Source organism: Myotis myotis, unplaced genomic scaffold, assembly GCF_014108235.1.
Source record: "Myotis myotis isolate mMyoMyo1 unplaced genomic scaffold, mMyoMyo1.p scaffold_m19_p_35, whole genome shotgun sequence".
NCBI classification, from domain to species: Eukaryota; Metazoa; Chordata; class Mammalia; order Chiroptera; family Vespertilionidae; genus Myotis; species Myotis myotis.
The window spans coordinates 560265-577376 of NW_023416341.1; the positions used below are offsets into that span (position 1 = coordinate 560265).

A 17112-nucleotide genomic window follows, 5' to 3' on the forward strand; every position below is an offset into this window, starting at 1 on the left:
GCACCACCAGCTATGGGATCCAGGTAGGTTCCTGACTCGTTCTGGGGTCCATCTCCATTTCCAGAATGACACGCACCCCCAGGAGCGGCCCACACCCACTGACAGCCCAGCCCTCTGGAGGGAGCGTGCACACCTGGGTACTCCCACTTCATCCTGTCAGCCGTGAGGTCACCTGCCCAACAAGCTAACAGTGTCCCACAAGCCCTGAGGGCTGAGCAACCCCAGCTCCCATAGTCATCTGCCAGGGTTCCCCCCAAAACCTGTGGGACACCTTCCTCCACTGTCCCACGCCAAGTCTGGGAGAGAGGACCAGGGATCCTGAGCCCTGGTCCCAATCCGGGGACTCTGGGACCCCATCCCAGATCCAGGTACAGAACATTGATGGGCCTCCAAGCTGGGCTCAGGCACCTGCCAACACCAACAGGGAGAGGAAGCAGGAGTGGGTGTGGGGGGGGGGGGGGGCAGGGTGAGGTCCACAGACTCCCAAGGAAGATGAGCTGGCCCCAGCACCTCTGTCAGAACCCAGAAGAGCAGCTACGCAGAGCTCAGAGGACCCCTTCTACCCCCCCCCCCCCCCCACACACACACCAAATAAAGGCCACGCTGAAAAGGCAGTTTCTTGGCTTTATTAACCTGGAGCTCTGCCATACCAGCCCCAGGGGCTGGTCCCCAGGCACAGTGAGCAGGATTGAGGTCAGACAGGTTCAGCCCCTGGCAGCCTGGCACAGCTGGGCCAAGGGGTCAGAAGGTACAAAAGTCCAAATGCTGGCACTTCAGGTGTGGCTGGCGTCCAGCCTGGCCCAGAGGGAAACACGACCTGCTGCAGAGGGTACACGTGGTCTTCTCCTAGCAGAAGGTCTGCCATGTGGCAGGGCCAGGCCCGTGCAGGCGACGTCCCTTCCAAAGCGGCGGCTAGGAGCAGTTAGTGATTCTGGCCAGGAACTGCTGTGCCCACCACTCATCCAGGTCGATGGGCACGAAGTCTGTGGGCAGAGCAGAAGGCTGGGCAGTGATGTCGCCTCCCAACCTGTCAGCATCTCTCCCCCTCAAGCACCACAAGCCCCTCAGACCGACCCCAAATGTGGCAGGCCACTGTGAAGATGTGGGTCAGGTTCAAGTCCCCTCGACTGTGCCCTGGGACTAGATCCCGGCAGGGCCCAGGTCACTATGGCAGGGAGTGGAGGGGTCTCCCTGAGGGTGGGGGAGGGCTCACTTTGCAGTCTGGGGTTGGGGGTCCTCTCGACATACTGCACAGGCCTCGGGCTGCTCTCACCGGCTGGGCCACCACCCAGCTGCTGCTCCACTTGCTGCCAGGCTGTAGGGAGAGGACAGTCAGGCTGAACCAGGTCCCTGGAACCCTGTCTCCCCCACAGGGCCTGATGGCCACTCTGGACCACAGCCCAGAAGTGGAAGTTGGCAGCCCTCTGGACTGTCACAGGACAAACAAGTTGAGAGCCCAGGAGGAACCCAGCGCTCTCGCAGCTGCAAGTCGGGTTACAGTGGGGAAGAGGACCGGTGGCCCAGGCCATAACCTCGAGCCTCCAAACTACCTTCGGACACAAAGCGGACATTCTCTTCGTGGGCCAGTGTGTAGGTCTCCTGGGTCGCCTCGGTGGATGGGGATGTGGTAGGGGGCCGCCGGCCGTTCACTCGGTTGAACACAAGCCTTGGCCCTGGACTGTGGGAAGAGGGAGGAGGTGATTGGTGACTGTCCCAAGCCTAGGTGCTGCCTGGTGGAGTTCCAGGCTCAGGCTCAGGCCACACCCACCGCTCCCAGGCCAAGCAAAGCCCAGCCTCAGCCCTTCCCTGAACCACAGCCTTCCTACAACCAGTAGCCAAGGCCTCTTTCCTGCAGGCCTGAGCCCCCCAGCAGCTCAGCTCACACCTGCAACCCCTGGCCCTGAGGCATACCTTTGTCCCGGTTCCCCAGCAGGGTTCCATGTTCAAGGCACACAGGCACCCCCTCCCCAACCACCTGCCTCCCACCTCCCATGGACTGGCCAGGCCTCCAACAGCCCAGGTTCTGACTGGAGTTGTGACCAGGTCACTCTGTCCCAACCCCACCCACCAGGTACAGTTCTTGGCCATTTCTCTCCACAGAAGCTTCTCCATCTCATCAATGCCCCAGGGTGGGAAGAAGAACCCAAACAAGAGCCCAATGGCCTCTGCTCCAGGCCCCACAGGGACAAGCCCCAAGGAATGGCACGCAGTGCGAGGTGGGCTGTTCTTCTTGGGGAGGGTGGGACTGCAGCCCCGGGCAACCCCTGCCAGCCCCAGGCAGGGGCAAGGCTCTTGCTCACAGGGGTGGGGATGCTGAATGAGGAGATGGCCCCCGGGTGCTGGAGTCGGCCCAGTGGGCATGCTAAGTCCAGGGGGCCGCTGGGCCCATCCTGGCCAGCTGGACCCAGGGCTGTGATGGGCCGTGGAGGGAGCAGGGCCGCACCTAAAGCAGGAAGTGGGAGCCGGGAGTCCTGGGCTGCACGTGCCACTCCGCCAGGCACTCTCCTGCTCGCCATCCTGGGCTCAGGTGCCCCACCGCTGCTCGGACTTCCTCCTCAGCCGAGAGGGGCACTAAAATAAAGAGGAGCGTCTTGAGGGGCACCGGTCCCACCAGCTCTGGGCTACAGGGACTCTGCAGGGATGGGGCTCCTCCCAGTCTGAGCTGCACAAACCAGAGGGTGTGACTTGGACAGCCCCTCACCTGCCCCACACATGCACGCGCACACACACACACACACACACACACACACACGATTGCAGACTTCAGGAAAGCTTGCAGGCTGGATACTGAACAGGGAATAAATAAAGGGAAGTGCAGCCCTGGCCTTCAAATCACAGGGACCAAGGTGGTGGTTGGCACCAGCCTGGCCACCCCATCCTCTATGGGCAGTTAGTGTGGTTACATAAAGCCAATACACAGGCCCTCTGGGGGAAAGGGCACGGGCTCCCATGTGCTCCATGGATGAAGGCCACCCCGTGCCTGCTCCCAGGGACACTGCCAACCGGCAAGCCCCAGCCCACAGCACCCAAGTCTCTGCTTAGCACCAACAGGGGCATCTTCTCACCTAATCCCTTCCGAGGCCCCCAGGTAGACCTCCCACCAGTTTTCAGCCCAGAATCTGGGCTCAAAGGAAGTGACCTGTCCAAGGTCACCTGCCGTGATGGGTAGCAGCATCAGGCTTAACTGCACATCTATCTAACCCCAAAGCCTACAGCTCAGTACAGGTCCCAAGCCCCCTCCCCATCTGCCTGACTATCTGCCCCTAGACCTCTGGTCTGGTGGCCACATGACCCCATTTTATCTTCTTCCCAGCAATTGATATAGCCTCTCTCCTGTCTGCCTCTGGCTGGGAGGGAGAGCTTGTCAGAGGGTACAGACCCATGTGGCCTATTCACCACCCAGACCCCTGACCAGCTAGAACCCAAGCCTGTCCATTTGCAGTGGTTCTCAACCTTCTGGCTGTTTAAATACAGTTCCTCATGTTGTGACCCAACCATAAAATTATTTTCGTTGCTACTTCATAGCTGTAATGTTGCTACTGTTATGAATCGTAATGTAAATATCTGATGGTCTTAGGCGACCCCTGTGAAAGGGTCGTTTGACCGCCAAAGGGGTCGCGACCCACAGGTTGAGAACTACTGATTTAGTGGGTCAGACACTGTGAACATCTGCAGAGCACCAGGCCTGCAGGATGGATGCAACACCCCCTCTCTCCTGGGCAAGTTGGGGCAAGGATGGGGAGTAGTGAAAAGGCTCTGCAGAGGAAAAAAGCAAGGAAGGTAGGCGGGAAGTCAGGGTAGAGGCATTTTAGAGAATGGCCCCTGAGAAGGTGCAGTAGAGGTCGGGGCGCCTCCGTGTATAGGACAGCTGGCTGGCTGACCTCCCAGTGGGGGCTCTTTAAGGCCACAGGGACTATAGCAGGCAGTTCAGGGGAGGGGGAGTGACCTAGGAGACAAGGGCAACCAGCACAGCCAGCACACGCTCTTCCTGCTCATCACTCTGCACCCTGTGTGGGCGGCCCAGCTCCCTCAGGTCCAGCTTGTCAGCACCCTTCTGGCCCGGGACTTGGCAGGCTGCCTGTGCCCACTGGCTCAGGGCACGCTGGAGACGGAGGCGAGGCCTCCTGGGAGTTTTAAGGGCTCTGTACTCTTTCCCACACCCTTCCCCAGCAGGTGGGACATGGAGAGGAAGGTGATACGTTTCTCTAGGTAAGAGGGTGGGGAGCACCCTGGGCCATTCCAGCCCCAAGCTACCTGCCTGGGTGACCAATGGTAGCTACACACCTGTACCTAATTTCTTCCCCTGGGGGGTGTGGGGGCTGTGAAGACCAAGGTCCAGGAGACAAGGCAGCGTTAGCACAGCCTTGGGCCCAGGGAGCAGCCCTGAAAGCCGCTCACTCACTTCCCTCCCCAGGACGCACCTGTGAGTGGCCTAGAGCGTTTTCCTCTCTAGGATAGAGCCCCAAAGTGTCAACTCAGCTCAGAAGGGTCCCCAAAGGATGCCTCCACCTGTGGCATCTGAGGCCTGTAACTGAGGGGGAGGTGCAGGCTGAGGAACAACTCCCCCACTGCCCCCCCACACACACACACATCCCTGACCTCCTGGCCAACTTTAGAGGCTGTGGGTCCTCAACCCGAGCCCCGCCCCCGTCTGCTGCCCTCACCCACAGCCTAGGCCAGGAGCCCTCAGCCTGTGTGCGCCTAGACCCCTGGTCGGCAAACGCGAGCCACATGCGGCTCTCTGGCCTCTTGAGTGTGGCTCTCCCACAAAATACCACGTGCGGGCGCGCAGTACAGTGCGATTGAAACTTCGTGGCCCATGCGCAGAAGTCGGTATTTTGTGGAAGAGCCACACTCCAGGGGCCAAAGAGCCGCATGTGGCTCGCGAGCCTCGGTTTGCCAAGCCGCAGTTTGCCGACCACCGGCCTAGACCAAAGCCAAGGCCAGGGCTTGAGCTCTGGGGGAGGGGAATCCGACCTCCAGCTCATGGTAGTGTGAGGCCAAAGTGTCCAGGACTGAGCCTGCTGCGGCTGGCCTCAGGCTCTTGGCACCAGTCAAACTGCTGGTCAGAAAAGGCGAAAGCTGCAGGCTCCAGAGAGCCCTGGGCATCTGTGGGGGCCTCCAGGGCCCAGCCAGGGTGTTTGGGGTGAAGGGCAGAGGAGGACAGTGGCATGGCAACACCAGAGGGAACCACGTGCCGCTCTCCCCCAGCTAGCTCTGCAAGCAAGGAGTTGGCAGCCAGACAGGATCCTTGAGGGCCAGCGCCCTGAGCCGTCCTGCACCCGCCCTGGGCCATCACGCACCGCGGGAGTGCAGAGCAGCCGGCCTTAAACCTTGGCCTCTGAAGCCCAAGGTCGCCTGGACGTTTGACTCGGATGCGTGGGGCCCCTCCGACCTTGGAGCTCATGGGCTATCTTCCCGGGGCCCGTCGTGGGGGTGTCCAGCACGTCGGGCCCAGCCCCATCCGACCAGCTGGGTGCCAGGTGAGGCCGGAGCGCTGCGTGGGAACCAGGGCTGCCCGAGCGGGTGGGGTAGGCGCGCCCCGCCCCTCCGCGCCCGCCCACCTCGAGCACGTGGCCCAGTCTCCGCTAACCTTTCCCCAAGGTCACCCTCCCGGCCCCGAGGCGGCCGGCGGGGGAAGGGAGGACGGGCCCCCGCGGGCCCGCGCGCGCCTCACCTCAGCAGGGGCCAGGGTCCGGGTGGCTGCGCCCGCGGGGGCGGCGGCGTGGGCGGCGCGGGCTGCCGGCATTTCAGGAGCTCGCCGAGCCTGCTCTCCACTTGCTGCTGCGTGGGCCCTGCGGGGACAGGGAGGCGCGTCAGCCGCCGCGGCGCCAGGACCTGGGGCGGGCCAGGCGCGCGGACCCCGGCCCGGCCCGGCCCGGCCCGCCGCCCGCCTCTGCGCACCTGTGCGGCGCTGCGCGACCAGCTTGCTGGGCCCCTTGGTGATGGTGTACATGGTGCGGAGGGCCGCTCCGCGCCACGCTCGGACGCACGCCCTCGCCTCCCCGGCCCGCGGGCAGGTCCGGTGCCCTCCACCCGAGCTCGCGCGCGGCGGGTGCCGTGGGCACGGCCCCTTTAACGGGCGGCGGGGAGGGGGCGGGCCCGCTACACGCCCCCGGCTCTTAAAGGGCTCGCGCTGCGCGGACCGGCCCAGGGGCACGAGGCGGAGGCGGAGGCGGTGCTCCGGCTCCTGGGGAAATTAACCCGATCTGGCGGGGCCGGCGGGCGACACCAGCGTCCCGCCCCGCGCGGCTGCAGGCCAAGGCAGAGTGCGGTGCGGCCCGAGACGCCGGTCCCCCGCGCTGCCCCGAGGCCAGGTGAGCCCAGGGGCACCCAGACCGTGCGCTAGGCTCCCGCCCAAGACGAGAGCTGGGTCAGCAGTGATGTCCCAGAAGCCGCCGCCCGGCTGTAGCAGGCGCTGGGGTGCTCTGTGTGCACCCTGCATAGGAGAGCGCTCCTGCTCTTGTCTTGGGTGGCCTAGGACAGGGTGAGGGGTCCGACCCTCTCGGCCTGCGTATTGCACTGGGGGCGTCAGAGGTGAGAACAGGGGGTCGGTCCCCAGGGTTTGGGTAGTTGACACACACCCTGGGAATCTTCCTTCCACCCCAGGGGACAGGAGCCGCATTCTGCTGCGCGTCTCGGCCCTCCCGTGCCCGTGTGCACTGCCAGCCAGCCCCGGGGCCGGGAGCGAGCATTCCACAGTCCCGGAGACCTGGGGGGAATGGGATGTGGGGGGAGACGGTGAGGAGGCCCGGCTGGCCTATGTTATCTTGAGGCAGGTCAGTACGAAGATGGGGAAATTCCTTGACAAGTGGCATAAGGGAAACAGACGAAATAATTAGACAAGGCCAAAGATTTGAACAGTTTATAATCAACTAATGAATCACAAGGTGGTGGTATTTTTTTTCCCTAACCAAGGACACTTGGGAGCAAATGGCTTACACAGTTCAGACCGTCTCAGGACAGAACGGCCTGGGTCCCTGTCCCCCTCTTCAAGAATGTTCTTTAAAATTAAAACTAACCAGCCCAGCTGGTGTGGCTCAGTGTTTGCGCGTGACTTATGAACCAAGAGGTCGCTGGTTCGGCTCCCCGTCAGGGCACATGCCCAGGTTGCTGGCTCGATCCCCAGGAGGGGGCGTGCGGGAGGCAGCAGATCAATGATGTTTCTCTCTCATCAATATTTCTATCTGTCTCCCTTACTCTCTCCCTAAAAATCAATAAAAAACATTTTTAAAATAAATATATAAAACTAACCAGAAAATTACCCTGGCCTCTGTATACATACATTTTGGTAAATCGACATATTGAAGGACCCAAAGCTAATGAATGTTCCGTTGAGACCCTTCCCTGAGCCCTCCCCCAGGATTCCAAGAAAGATAAAAAAAAAAAAAAAAAAAAAGACTCAAGACAAAGGATACAAAGCCCCTCTGCTAGAGCAAGCCCGCACTTTGTATCTTTGCAGTTTTCCTCCTAAACTCTAAGGGGCCCCATGAGACTTGCAAGAAGGGGAGCAGTGGGCAGCAGCACTGGGCTCGTCCTGGGCTCACCCCTGAACCTGTCTCCAAGGGCCCCTTGTTCTCTTTCTTTCTCCTGCTGCTTCCTCTACCTTAAGCCTTTGTTTCACTGTCCCCAGCTTTAATAAACATACTCTCAAAATCACTTCATATTGTGGAATCTTTCCTACCTAAAGTCAAGAACTGGGGCCCTAGACACTAGCTGGGGGCCCTAGACACACCACTCCAGGCCCAGACCCCATTTAGTACATTCTGGAGCCCAATAGGGGGAACAAAGTTATTGTTTTTTAATATGTATTTTTTTTAAATCTATTTTTATTGATTTTTTAGAGAGAGAGGAAGGGAGAGGGGTAGAAAGATTGGAACATCGATGAGAGACCTGCCAGCGTGGCTCAGTGGTTGAGCATCGACCTATGAACCAGGAGGTTGAGGTTCGATTCCCAGTTGCACGCAGGAGGCAGCCGATCAGTGATTCTCTCCAATCATTGATGTTTCTATCTCTCCCTCTCCCTTCCTCTTTGAAGTCAGATTATATATAAATATAAAGAAATATTGATGAGAGCATCCATCAGTTGCTTCTGCACACCCCTTCCTGGGGATCAAGCCCGAAACCCAGGCATGTACCCTGACTGGGAATCAAACCAGCAAACTGTTGATTAGTGGGTCAGTGCTCAACCACTGAGCCATGATGGCCAGGCTCTCATTCATCTTTTTTGTCACTTCTCATCATTGCTGTGGGGGAAACCTAGCTATCAGCTGTGGAGTAAATCCTTCATCAAAACTTGCCTCATCAGCTGTAGCCAGTCTGGCTCAGTGGGTAGAGCGTCGGCCTGCGTACTGAAGGGTCCTGGTTCGATTCTGGTCAAGGGTACAAGTGACCCCAAATTCGTGCACTGGGCCTCTAGTATTATATAAATCCTGGTCATTTATTACACCAGTTTTAACAGCGACATTCGCGTCAAGCCGTGCCGTATCTCCTATCACCGGGTTTCTCTTCCTCCTGTTTAAACCACTCTGTGGGACACTATATTTGCAATTCCTTATCTTGTGGTCAAGATTTTCTTTGTTTCTACAGCCCACTCACAGATTTCATTGACAGTCTCAACAAGTCTTCCTACTTGGTCATTAGAAATGTAAACAAGGCCTGGCAGGTTTTACTCCGCGGCTAAAGTGTGTGTGTGTGGGGGGGGGGGGGGACAGGGGTTCAGTTCCCGGTCAAGGTCACGGACCTTGGTTGCAGGTTCAATCCCCAGGTCCAGTGGGGCACAAGCAGGAGGCAACCAAGGGGTTGCCTTTCTCATAGAGATGCTTCCCCCGCCCCCCTTCCACGCTCTCTAAAAAAAAAAAAAATCAATGGAAAAAATATCCTCCGTCCTTGGGTGAGGATTAAAAGAAAAAAAAAGAAATGTAAACAAGACTAAGGTAACTGAAGGGAAAAAATGAGCCTTAAACACCCTAAGTCCTCCTCCTGGAGGCTGGAGAGTGGTTGCGGGTGGTATGGCCCTCAGAACAATAGGGGAATTAACACCCCGCCAAGGCCTGTGCAGGTTGTGGGAACAGCAGTAGCAACTGCCTCACCCCAGTGTGAAGGGGGAACACTGGCATTAAAACAAACAAAAACCCCTGAAGCTGCTAGGCCAGTGGTCGGCAAACTGCGGCTCAGCAAACCGAGGCTCGCGAGCCACATGCGGCTCTTTGGCCCCTTGAGTGTGGCTCTTCCACAAAATACCGGCTCTTCCACAAAATACTGACTTCTGCGCATGGGCCACGAAGTTCCAATCGCACTGTATGTGTGCGCCTGCACGTGGTATTTTGTGGAAGAGCCACACTGAAGGGGCCAAAGAGCCGCATGTGGCTTGTGAGCCGTGGTTTGCTGACTACGGCCTTAGGATATTTACTTACGCCAGGAGTCCAGACCCTGGCTCCCCAAACAAAACAGGCCATAGTGGCTCTCGGGGTCCCATACAGTAATGACAGCTTCAGGGATATTCAGGAATAGCTGGCTTCTGCTGCCTGTGGACACCAGATTTTGGGCTAATTGCTACACCTCTGTTAATGTAAAAACATTCAAACCTGTAAAGAATTTTTGTGAGTTTATTTGAGCCAAATTGTCGACAATTGCCGGGAAGCAGAATCTCAACGGATCGGGATAATGCTCCGGAGAATGGCGGCTTTTCAACTATTTTTATACATTTCAATCAAAGGAGAAGACGTAGGTGGGTTACATGAAATCCATTGGTATTAGAATAAAGAGGCAGGAGAAAGCAAAGCGTGGAAACCTCTGGGATTGGGTAAAGAGTAGAATGATAGACACATACTTCTTTTACTTAGGTGGGTGCAGGATAGTTAACAGCCAATAATTAACATGATAATAAAAATAACAATGAAGAAATCTGTGGTCTTTGTCCAGGCGCCCAGGGCATTTGGTTGTGCCCTAAGGGGTCCAGGAAAAAAAGGGGAAGTTACAAGTTACCCTGACATTTCAATGACAGTTAAGGTAAAGATTGACCTGACCAGCTCAGGGGAGGCCTGCTCGGCGGTCTTGCAAACTCAGGGAACTAACGTAACCACAAAGGATGGTCTGACATTAAACTTTGACTAAAAGCAGTGATGGTGGGCAGTCACCTCCTGGGCCCGTATCTTCACTGACAAGGTCAACTTTTACCTTAACTGAGCCTATCTGTCTTTTTGCATCTATGATAACATATCCTTGAAATGTCTGGGTAAGTTGTAACTTCCCTTTTTACTTTTTATCCAATCCCAGGGGTTCCCCCCCTTTGCTTCCGCGCGCGCCCCCCCCCCCTAATCTATCACCAATGGATTTTATGTAACCCACCTATGACCCCTCCTTTGATTGCAATGTATAAAAATAGGCGAAAAGCCGCCATTCTCCGGAGCATTATCCTCATCCGTTGAAATTCTGCTTCCCGGCAATTGTCGACAGTTTGGCTCAAATAAACTCACAAAAATTCTTTACAGGTTTGAATGTTTTTATGTTAACACCACCCTTGTCTCCCAACTGTTTGTGATACAAGGGCTTCATAAAACTGTAAAGAATGCGTCACCCCGCATCACCTCCTGACCCCAGTACAACACTGGGGCACATACCCTGGGGGGATTGGCAAACTGATTTCATTCCTATGTCCCCCAAAGCTAGATTTAAATAATTGCTAGTATTTGTAGACACCTTTACCGGATGGATTGAAGCCTTTCCTACCAGAACAGAAAAAGCTACTAAAAGAAATCTTACCCAGGTTTGGACTACCAAAAAGCTTACAGAGTGACAATGGACCCTCTTTTGTAGCTAAGATTACACAATGGCTGGCTCAAGCTTTAGGAATCAACTATCACTTACACTAATTATGGAGCCCTTAACCCTCAGATAAGGTACAAAGAGCTAACCAAACCCTAAAAGGGACTCTAGCCAAGCTATGCCAAGAACCTCAGGATGTCTATGAACCTGGGTGTCTATGTTACCCGTAGGCCTCATGCGAGTGAGAGCTGGACCTAAAGAAAAATCACAAGTTAGCCCCTTTGCACTTGTTATCCTATATAATAAAAGGCTAATATGCAAATCGACTGAACATCGGAACGACCGGTTGCTATGATGCGCACTGACCACCAAGGGGCAGATGCTCAACGAGGGAGCTGCCCCCTGGTGGTCAGTGCACTCCCACAGGGAGCCATGCTCAAGGCTGGGGAGCACAGCGGTGGTGGCGGGAGCCTCTCCTGCCTCTGAGGCAGGCTAAGGATGTCCGACTGATGGCTCCTGGACTGCGAGAGGGCGCAGGCCGGGCTGAGGGACCCCCCTGCCTGAAAGGGCGAGGGCTATGCCCTCCATCTTGCCCCGTACCCTCCATGTTGGGGCAGCCGCCATGTGCTCAGGAGAGTACCTTCTTCCCGGAAGCCCAGGCACCTGCTGGCCACCCCTGGGATTTCTTTAAACTAACCAATGACAATCAAGGGACGTGCGCGCCATAGAGATGACCACATCCTGTGTAAGAAGACCCAACTGGCGCCTGGCCAATCGGCAGGGCCCACAGTCAGCTCCCCTCCCCTCACTCCACCCCCTATTAAAACCCTGTTTCTCTCATGGCGGTTTCACTCTGCTTCCGGTCGCTGCGTCGGCCAGGAGGGGGAGTCGAGCTAGCTCAATAAAGGACCCTCTGCTTTTGCATTGGACTGGCTGGCTCCCTGGTGTGGTTTTCTTGGGGATCTTGAAATCTGGGCACAACACTGCCCAGTGCAGGAATCTCGTGCACCGGGCCTCTAGTAGAATAATAAGAAACTAGGTGCTTCCCCCTCTTCTTTTTCCCCTTCCCTCACCAGGTATCCCCTAACCTCTAAGGGGCCCCATGAGATTTGCAACCAGGGACGCAATGGGCAGTGTCAGCTCCTCCTGGGCTTACGCCCTGAACCTGTCTCCAAGGCCCCCCATTATCTGACTTCTCAGTGAGCGGAGGCAGCCCCGCCCAGGCTCTCCTATGCCCCTCCTTTTTTCACTCTCCTACGTATACTTTTGCTGCGGCCAATATATTCTTGCTTGCTTTTCTACACTTTGTCTCTTTGAAATCTTTCCCTCAAGAAGACAAGAACCGAGGTCTCCTCTCCCCAGTAACATCTTTTTGGTTTAAAACAAATAACCCAGGAATTTGGGGCCACTGTCTCTCTCAGTTGGCCCACTCCTCGCTTGGAGTGTATCATCAATAAATCCCACTTTGCTTTACTTTCATTTTTGTTGACCTTCACATCTTTTCTGCGACAACAAAGAGAACCGAGGTCCCAGCTGGTAACCCCAATCGGTAACAAACTCACCTCTGGCAGTCCGTTTCTCAGATCGGACCTCCTAATACATGAGGAAACCCTCCAGCTATTTATTGTCTTATGCCATTAATCTAGGACAGGAACAAAAAGCATTACAGGAATATGGGAACAAAATTCTATGTGCCACTGATAGAGACTACCAACATAAACACGTTAAGCCGGGAGATATGGTCTAGTTTAAAACCGGAAGACAGCCCTAGCCGGTTTGGCTCAGTGGATAGAGCATCAGCCTGCGGACTGAAAGGTCCCAGGTTCGATTCTGGTCAAGGGCACGTACCTTGGTTGCAGGCTCAATCCCCAGTAAAGGCCATGCAGGAGGCAGCCAATTGATGACATTCCTCTCTCGTCGATGTTTCTATCTCTCTATCCCTCATCCCTCTCCCTCTAAAAAATAAAAAATTAAAAAATATATATATTTAAATATATTTTATTGATTTTTTACAGAAAGGAAGGGAGAGGGATAGAGAGTTAGAAACATCGATAAGAGAGAAACATCAATCAGCTGCCTCCTGCACACCCCCTACTGGGGATGTGCCCGCAACCAAGGTACATGCCCTTGACCGGAATCGAACCTGGAACCCTTCAGTTCACAGGCCGATGCTCTATCCACTGAGCCAAACCGGTTAGGGCAAAAAATATGTATTAAAAAAAATAAAACTTGAGACAACTCTCCTGAGTCCCAACTACAACCCAAATAGAAGGGCCCACGCCAGGTCCCACAAAGCGCCCCAACTGCAGTGAAGTTCAGAGGGAGACCTTGCTGGGGTCACTTATCCCGAATTAGACCCGTTTCTTGTGAGTCCCCATGGGAACCACGAACCCAGACCTACTCTGTGAACCCGTCAAGTTCCTCTTCGAGAAACAAGAACCTGTGACAGATGAGTAATATAAAGGCCAGACCTTCACAGAACGTTCTTTCTCTTATTTCTATCCCTCTTTCTACTCGCCTGTCAATATGCTCAGCCTTCTCCCTGGAAAGGAATTGTTCTCTCTCTGTCGGATTTAACCCTGTGCCGGGCCAGCTCAGCCAAAGGTTTGGTGAGCCTGAGTGATTGACAACAATTCCATGTCAAGACTCAAGACAAAGACACAAGGTGAGTTCTCTCAAGAGCACGCCCATGCCTTGTATCTTTGCTGTTTTTCTCCTGACTCTAGGGACCCCATGATACTCGCTTTCAGGGAAGCAGTGGGCAGCAGCAGACCGTCCAGGCTCACCCTCTGAACCTGTCCCCAAGGCCCCCTTTTCTCTGACTTCTCTGAACTGTTGCTTCTTCTGCCTTAGTCCCTTCTTTTGTTTTACTGTCTCAGCTTTAATAAACACACTCTCACAATCCCTGGACTCAGGTTGTGACGTCTGCCCTGCACCAAGCCCAGAGCCCACACACCACAGGCAGGCCCGAGGCAGATCCGCTCAGGTTTGGTCCCCTTTCTGGTGACACCCCCACAGCCCAGAGCACAGTGGTCTGAAGCCTCCCACCCAGGCAGGGCAGACACTAAGCAGAGGGGAGAGGAGTGAGGGGTGTAGAGGGAACAGGCCGGCAGGAGGAACCCCTCACCCCACCTGCTCTGTGCTGAGTCCCTCCCAGGCCACCCTATGCACCTGTGTAGGTGACCAGGTCTGCTCGGACCCTCGAGGAAGCTGGCATCCCAGGGGTGGCTGGGCTGTCTTTCCTCTCATGTGCCTCTCACACACAGCCCTTTAGCTCTGCACCCTGTCCTAAGCAAGGTTCAAGGCCAAATGCCTTCCTCCCAGCTACCTCCTCAGGCTGGGCTAGGCCTGTGACCCTGAGAGGCAAGAGGAGGGCTGGGCCCCAGGCAAGAACATGTCCAGGAGTCCAGGATTCTGTCCACCCCTGCGGGGCCTACCCCTACCCCAGCAGCATCATGGCCAGCGCGTTCCTGCACCAGCTGTGCTGGCTGTCCTGGCCTTCCTGGTGGCCTCCAGCACGCTGCTCACTCACTCTGGGGAGACACCACAGGGTGAGGCGTCTGCGGAGGGCCTGTGTCCTGAGAGTGTGTGCCTGGCAGAGGGAGCAAGGTCCTGGGGCACATCCTCACCCTCAGCCCCGAAGCTGGCACAAGCTTTCCGAGAGCTCCTCTCCCCAGGCACCCCCTCTGGCTGCCTGAATAAGGGGGAGGGACGGGCCCATTAACAGGCAGACAGGCCCAGGCTCTGCTGAAGCCCTCTGGTGGCCACGGCCCCGAGGCTGTTTATCCTGGCCCTGCCCACAGGCCTAGTCTGAGGTCAAAGGTTGTGTCCAGAGGCCTGAGAAGGGCCCCAATACCAGCCCAGTTGGAATGGTCCTGACAAGTGGGAGGGGAGGAGGCACAGGTCAAGCAGGGGCTGCAGGGGTGTGAGGGTACGAGAGCCCAGGGGTCTGAGGAAGGGTGAAGGCCAAGTTGTAGGGACAGCTGCCAGCCTCGCTGCTCGCAGGACACAACTATGAACACAAGACTCACCCTGGCTTGGGGACAAAGGTTGGCATCCAAGGGGCATGGGATGGGCCCAGCCAGAGCCCCCCAAAACTCAGCTTCTTTCTCTTGAACCAGCAGAAACCCCAGCCAGCTCTACAAGGCCTGCCGCCCCGTGCCCCACCGCCCTGGCCTTCCTCTGTGGGGAGAGACTGTGCAACGACTTCACGGCGGTGGGACCCCCCACATTCAATGTAGCCAGAACAGAGATCGCTTCCCCAAACCCCCTCAGAGACTGTACAGAGACCCCTGCCCTGTGCCCCAGGCCTGCTGGTTTGTGCTGCCTCCTGGAACAGGCCGTCGCCCTTCCCCAGGCTGTCCCGACCCGCGGGACAACAACGTGGGAACGAGGAGACACCCTAGGAGAATGAAACAAGCAAGGGACACGAAAGAATGGAGGCAAGACAAGTTCTGATCAAGCCTCAAACTTTATTCTCACAGCGGCAGGATATATACTATTTTAGGAATGGGGGGTGGGCAAAGGGGTCTATGGGCAGTAACCTATTACTAGAGATTATTAGGCTCCTGATGGCTGTGCTTATCAGTGGAGATGTGTGATTTAGCAGGCTCCGGATGGCTGTGTGTTTATCAGTGGAGATGTGTGATTTAGCGGCTGTGTGAGGGTAGTTTATCTTAACTGCTGGCCAATTTGCAAGACACAGGTGGTTTCTGGTAATTAGGAGTTTCTGGAGGAACCAGAAACTTATAGTTCTTAAGATGGCTTTGTTTAAGCCAATATCTTTAATGGCTCCCAACAATTCCTCCCTTTTTCTTTATTAAGGGTGGGCTTTAACCGACTGGGGGAGTAGGGACCTGGTTCCTCCCGTGGGATGGTGGGATCCCACCGTCAGTGGCTCTTGGTATCTTTTGGGGAGGAGAGGCAGAGCCGATAGTTATGTATGGATACCAACCTCTATGCAAACCAGGTGTGCTCACAGGGAAATCCAGAGGAGGTCGAAAAATTTTTTGTGACCTTCCCTTGCAGTGCTTTGCCATGCACCCAGGTCGGTGCCCATGCCTTTCTCCTTCTATGGGGAGTAGGCAAGCATCCCTCTGGCGTCATGCTGTCCCCGCAGGGAGGGAGTTTCAGCAGTCATTATAACTACATTCACGGTCTAACATGGCTAGACGATGGTGAAAGGGCAAGGAGTACGCCCTCCACCTTACCCCAGGGTAAGAGCTACGCCCTCCACCTTGCCCCAAGGTAAGGGCTATGCCCTTCATCTTAACTTGGCCATGTGCTCAGCAAGCTTCTTCCCGGAAGATAGTCAAGGGAAGTGCACGCCATCACTATGACCACATCCTGTGTACTCGCGCCTGGCCAATCAGCAGGGCCCACAGTCCTTTCTCCTCCCCTTACCCCAAACCCCTATAAAACCTCTCTCCACACAGAGTTCTCTCTCTCTCGGCCACTGGAGCTTACCGTTGCATCGGTGAGTGTGGCAGGGGAGCCAAACCTAGGTTTGAAATGAATGACTCTTTGCTTTTGCATCGGACTCGCTGGCTCCCTGTGGGTTCTTGGGAATCATGAAATCTGGGCACAACATTTGGGGGCTCGTCCGGGATTCCCAAGACCATCGAGGGACCCCGATCCGAAGAGTCTGACTGACCGCGGTATGTGTGTGTCGTTGTATGTTCTGTTCAGTGTGAGCTCGTTTCTGGAATCTGTAATTGCCTGAGGGGTCTAGGCGGACACGCCGTGAACGACCACAGGCGGGGGAGAGTTGGAAGACGTTCCGCTCCCCAGGAGGGATGGATATGCCCCTCACCCCAGGAGGGATGGATATGCCCCTCACCCCAGGAGGGATGGATATGTCCCTCACGAGGGATGGATATGCCCCTCGCGGATTTGAGACGAGGCAGGTCGCTCCTGCCGGTTTGGCGTAAGGCCAACGTCTAGTTGCTTCCATGGAGTTGGAAGCCTGTATTTTCGGGCCCTGTTTAGTGTTCTGTGTTTATACTGGACGGATGTTATGGGATGGACTCAGACTGCTCCTTTGGGTATTGTGATTGATCATTTCAAGGAGATTGGGGGAGGCTTTAGAGCTCCCTCAGGAGTTGGGAAGTTGTTAGGAATTGAATGGATTGTTTAAAGTCTGAATGAATGTCTGGTGAAAGTGTGGGAGTGTGGAGGGAGGGGGATTGCCCTCCCCCCTCCTTTGTGTGGCGGTCGGGCGGCCGCCTGAGTGAGGGTCTGTGGAAATAGGTCACCCCCTCCCCAAGTAAATGCGTCTGGGATTTCTGTGCACGTGTTAGGAGAAAAGCTGGCTTAAAACTAATGTGCGCACCGTCCATTTTCGGA

General features: G+C 55.9%; 1 protein-coding gene across 1 annotated transcript; it reads right to left on the reverse strand.

Moving 5' to 3' along the window:
• Window positions 1-604: 604 nt before the first annotated feature.
• On the reverse strand, window positions 605-6081 carry MCRIP2 (MAPK regulated corepressor interacting protein 2). The gene is made up of 5 exons (XM_036303217.1): window positions 5905-6081; window positions 5678-5795; window positions 1551-1678; window positions 1214-1315; window positions 605-983 (listed from the first exon to the last, which is right to left on the reverse strand). The coding sequence occupies exons 1-5, from the start codon at window positions 5954-5956 to the stop codon at window positions 913-915; spliced, it is 471 nt and encodes a 156-aa protein (XP_036159110.1). The 5' UTR covers window positions 5957-6081; the 3' UTR covers window positions 605-912.
• Between the last annotated feature and the right edge of the window lie 11031 nt (window positions 6082-17112).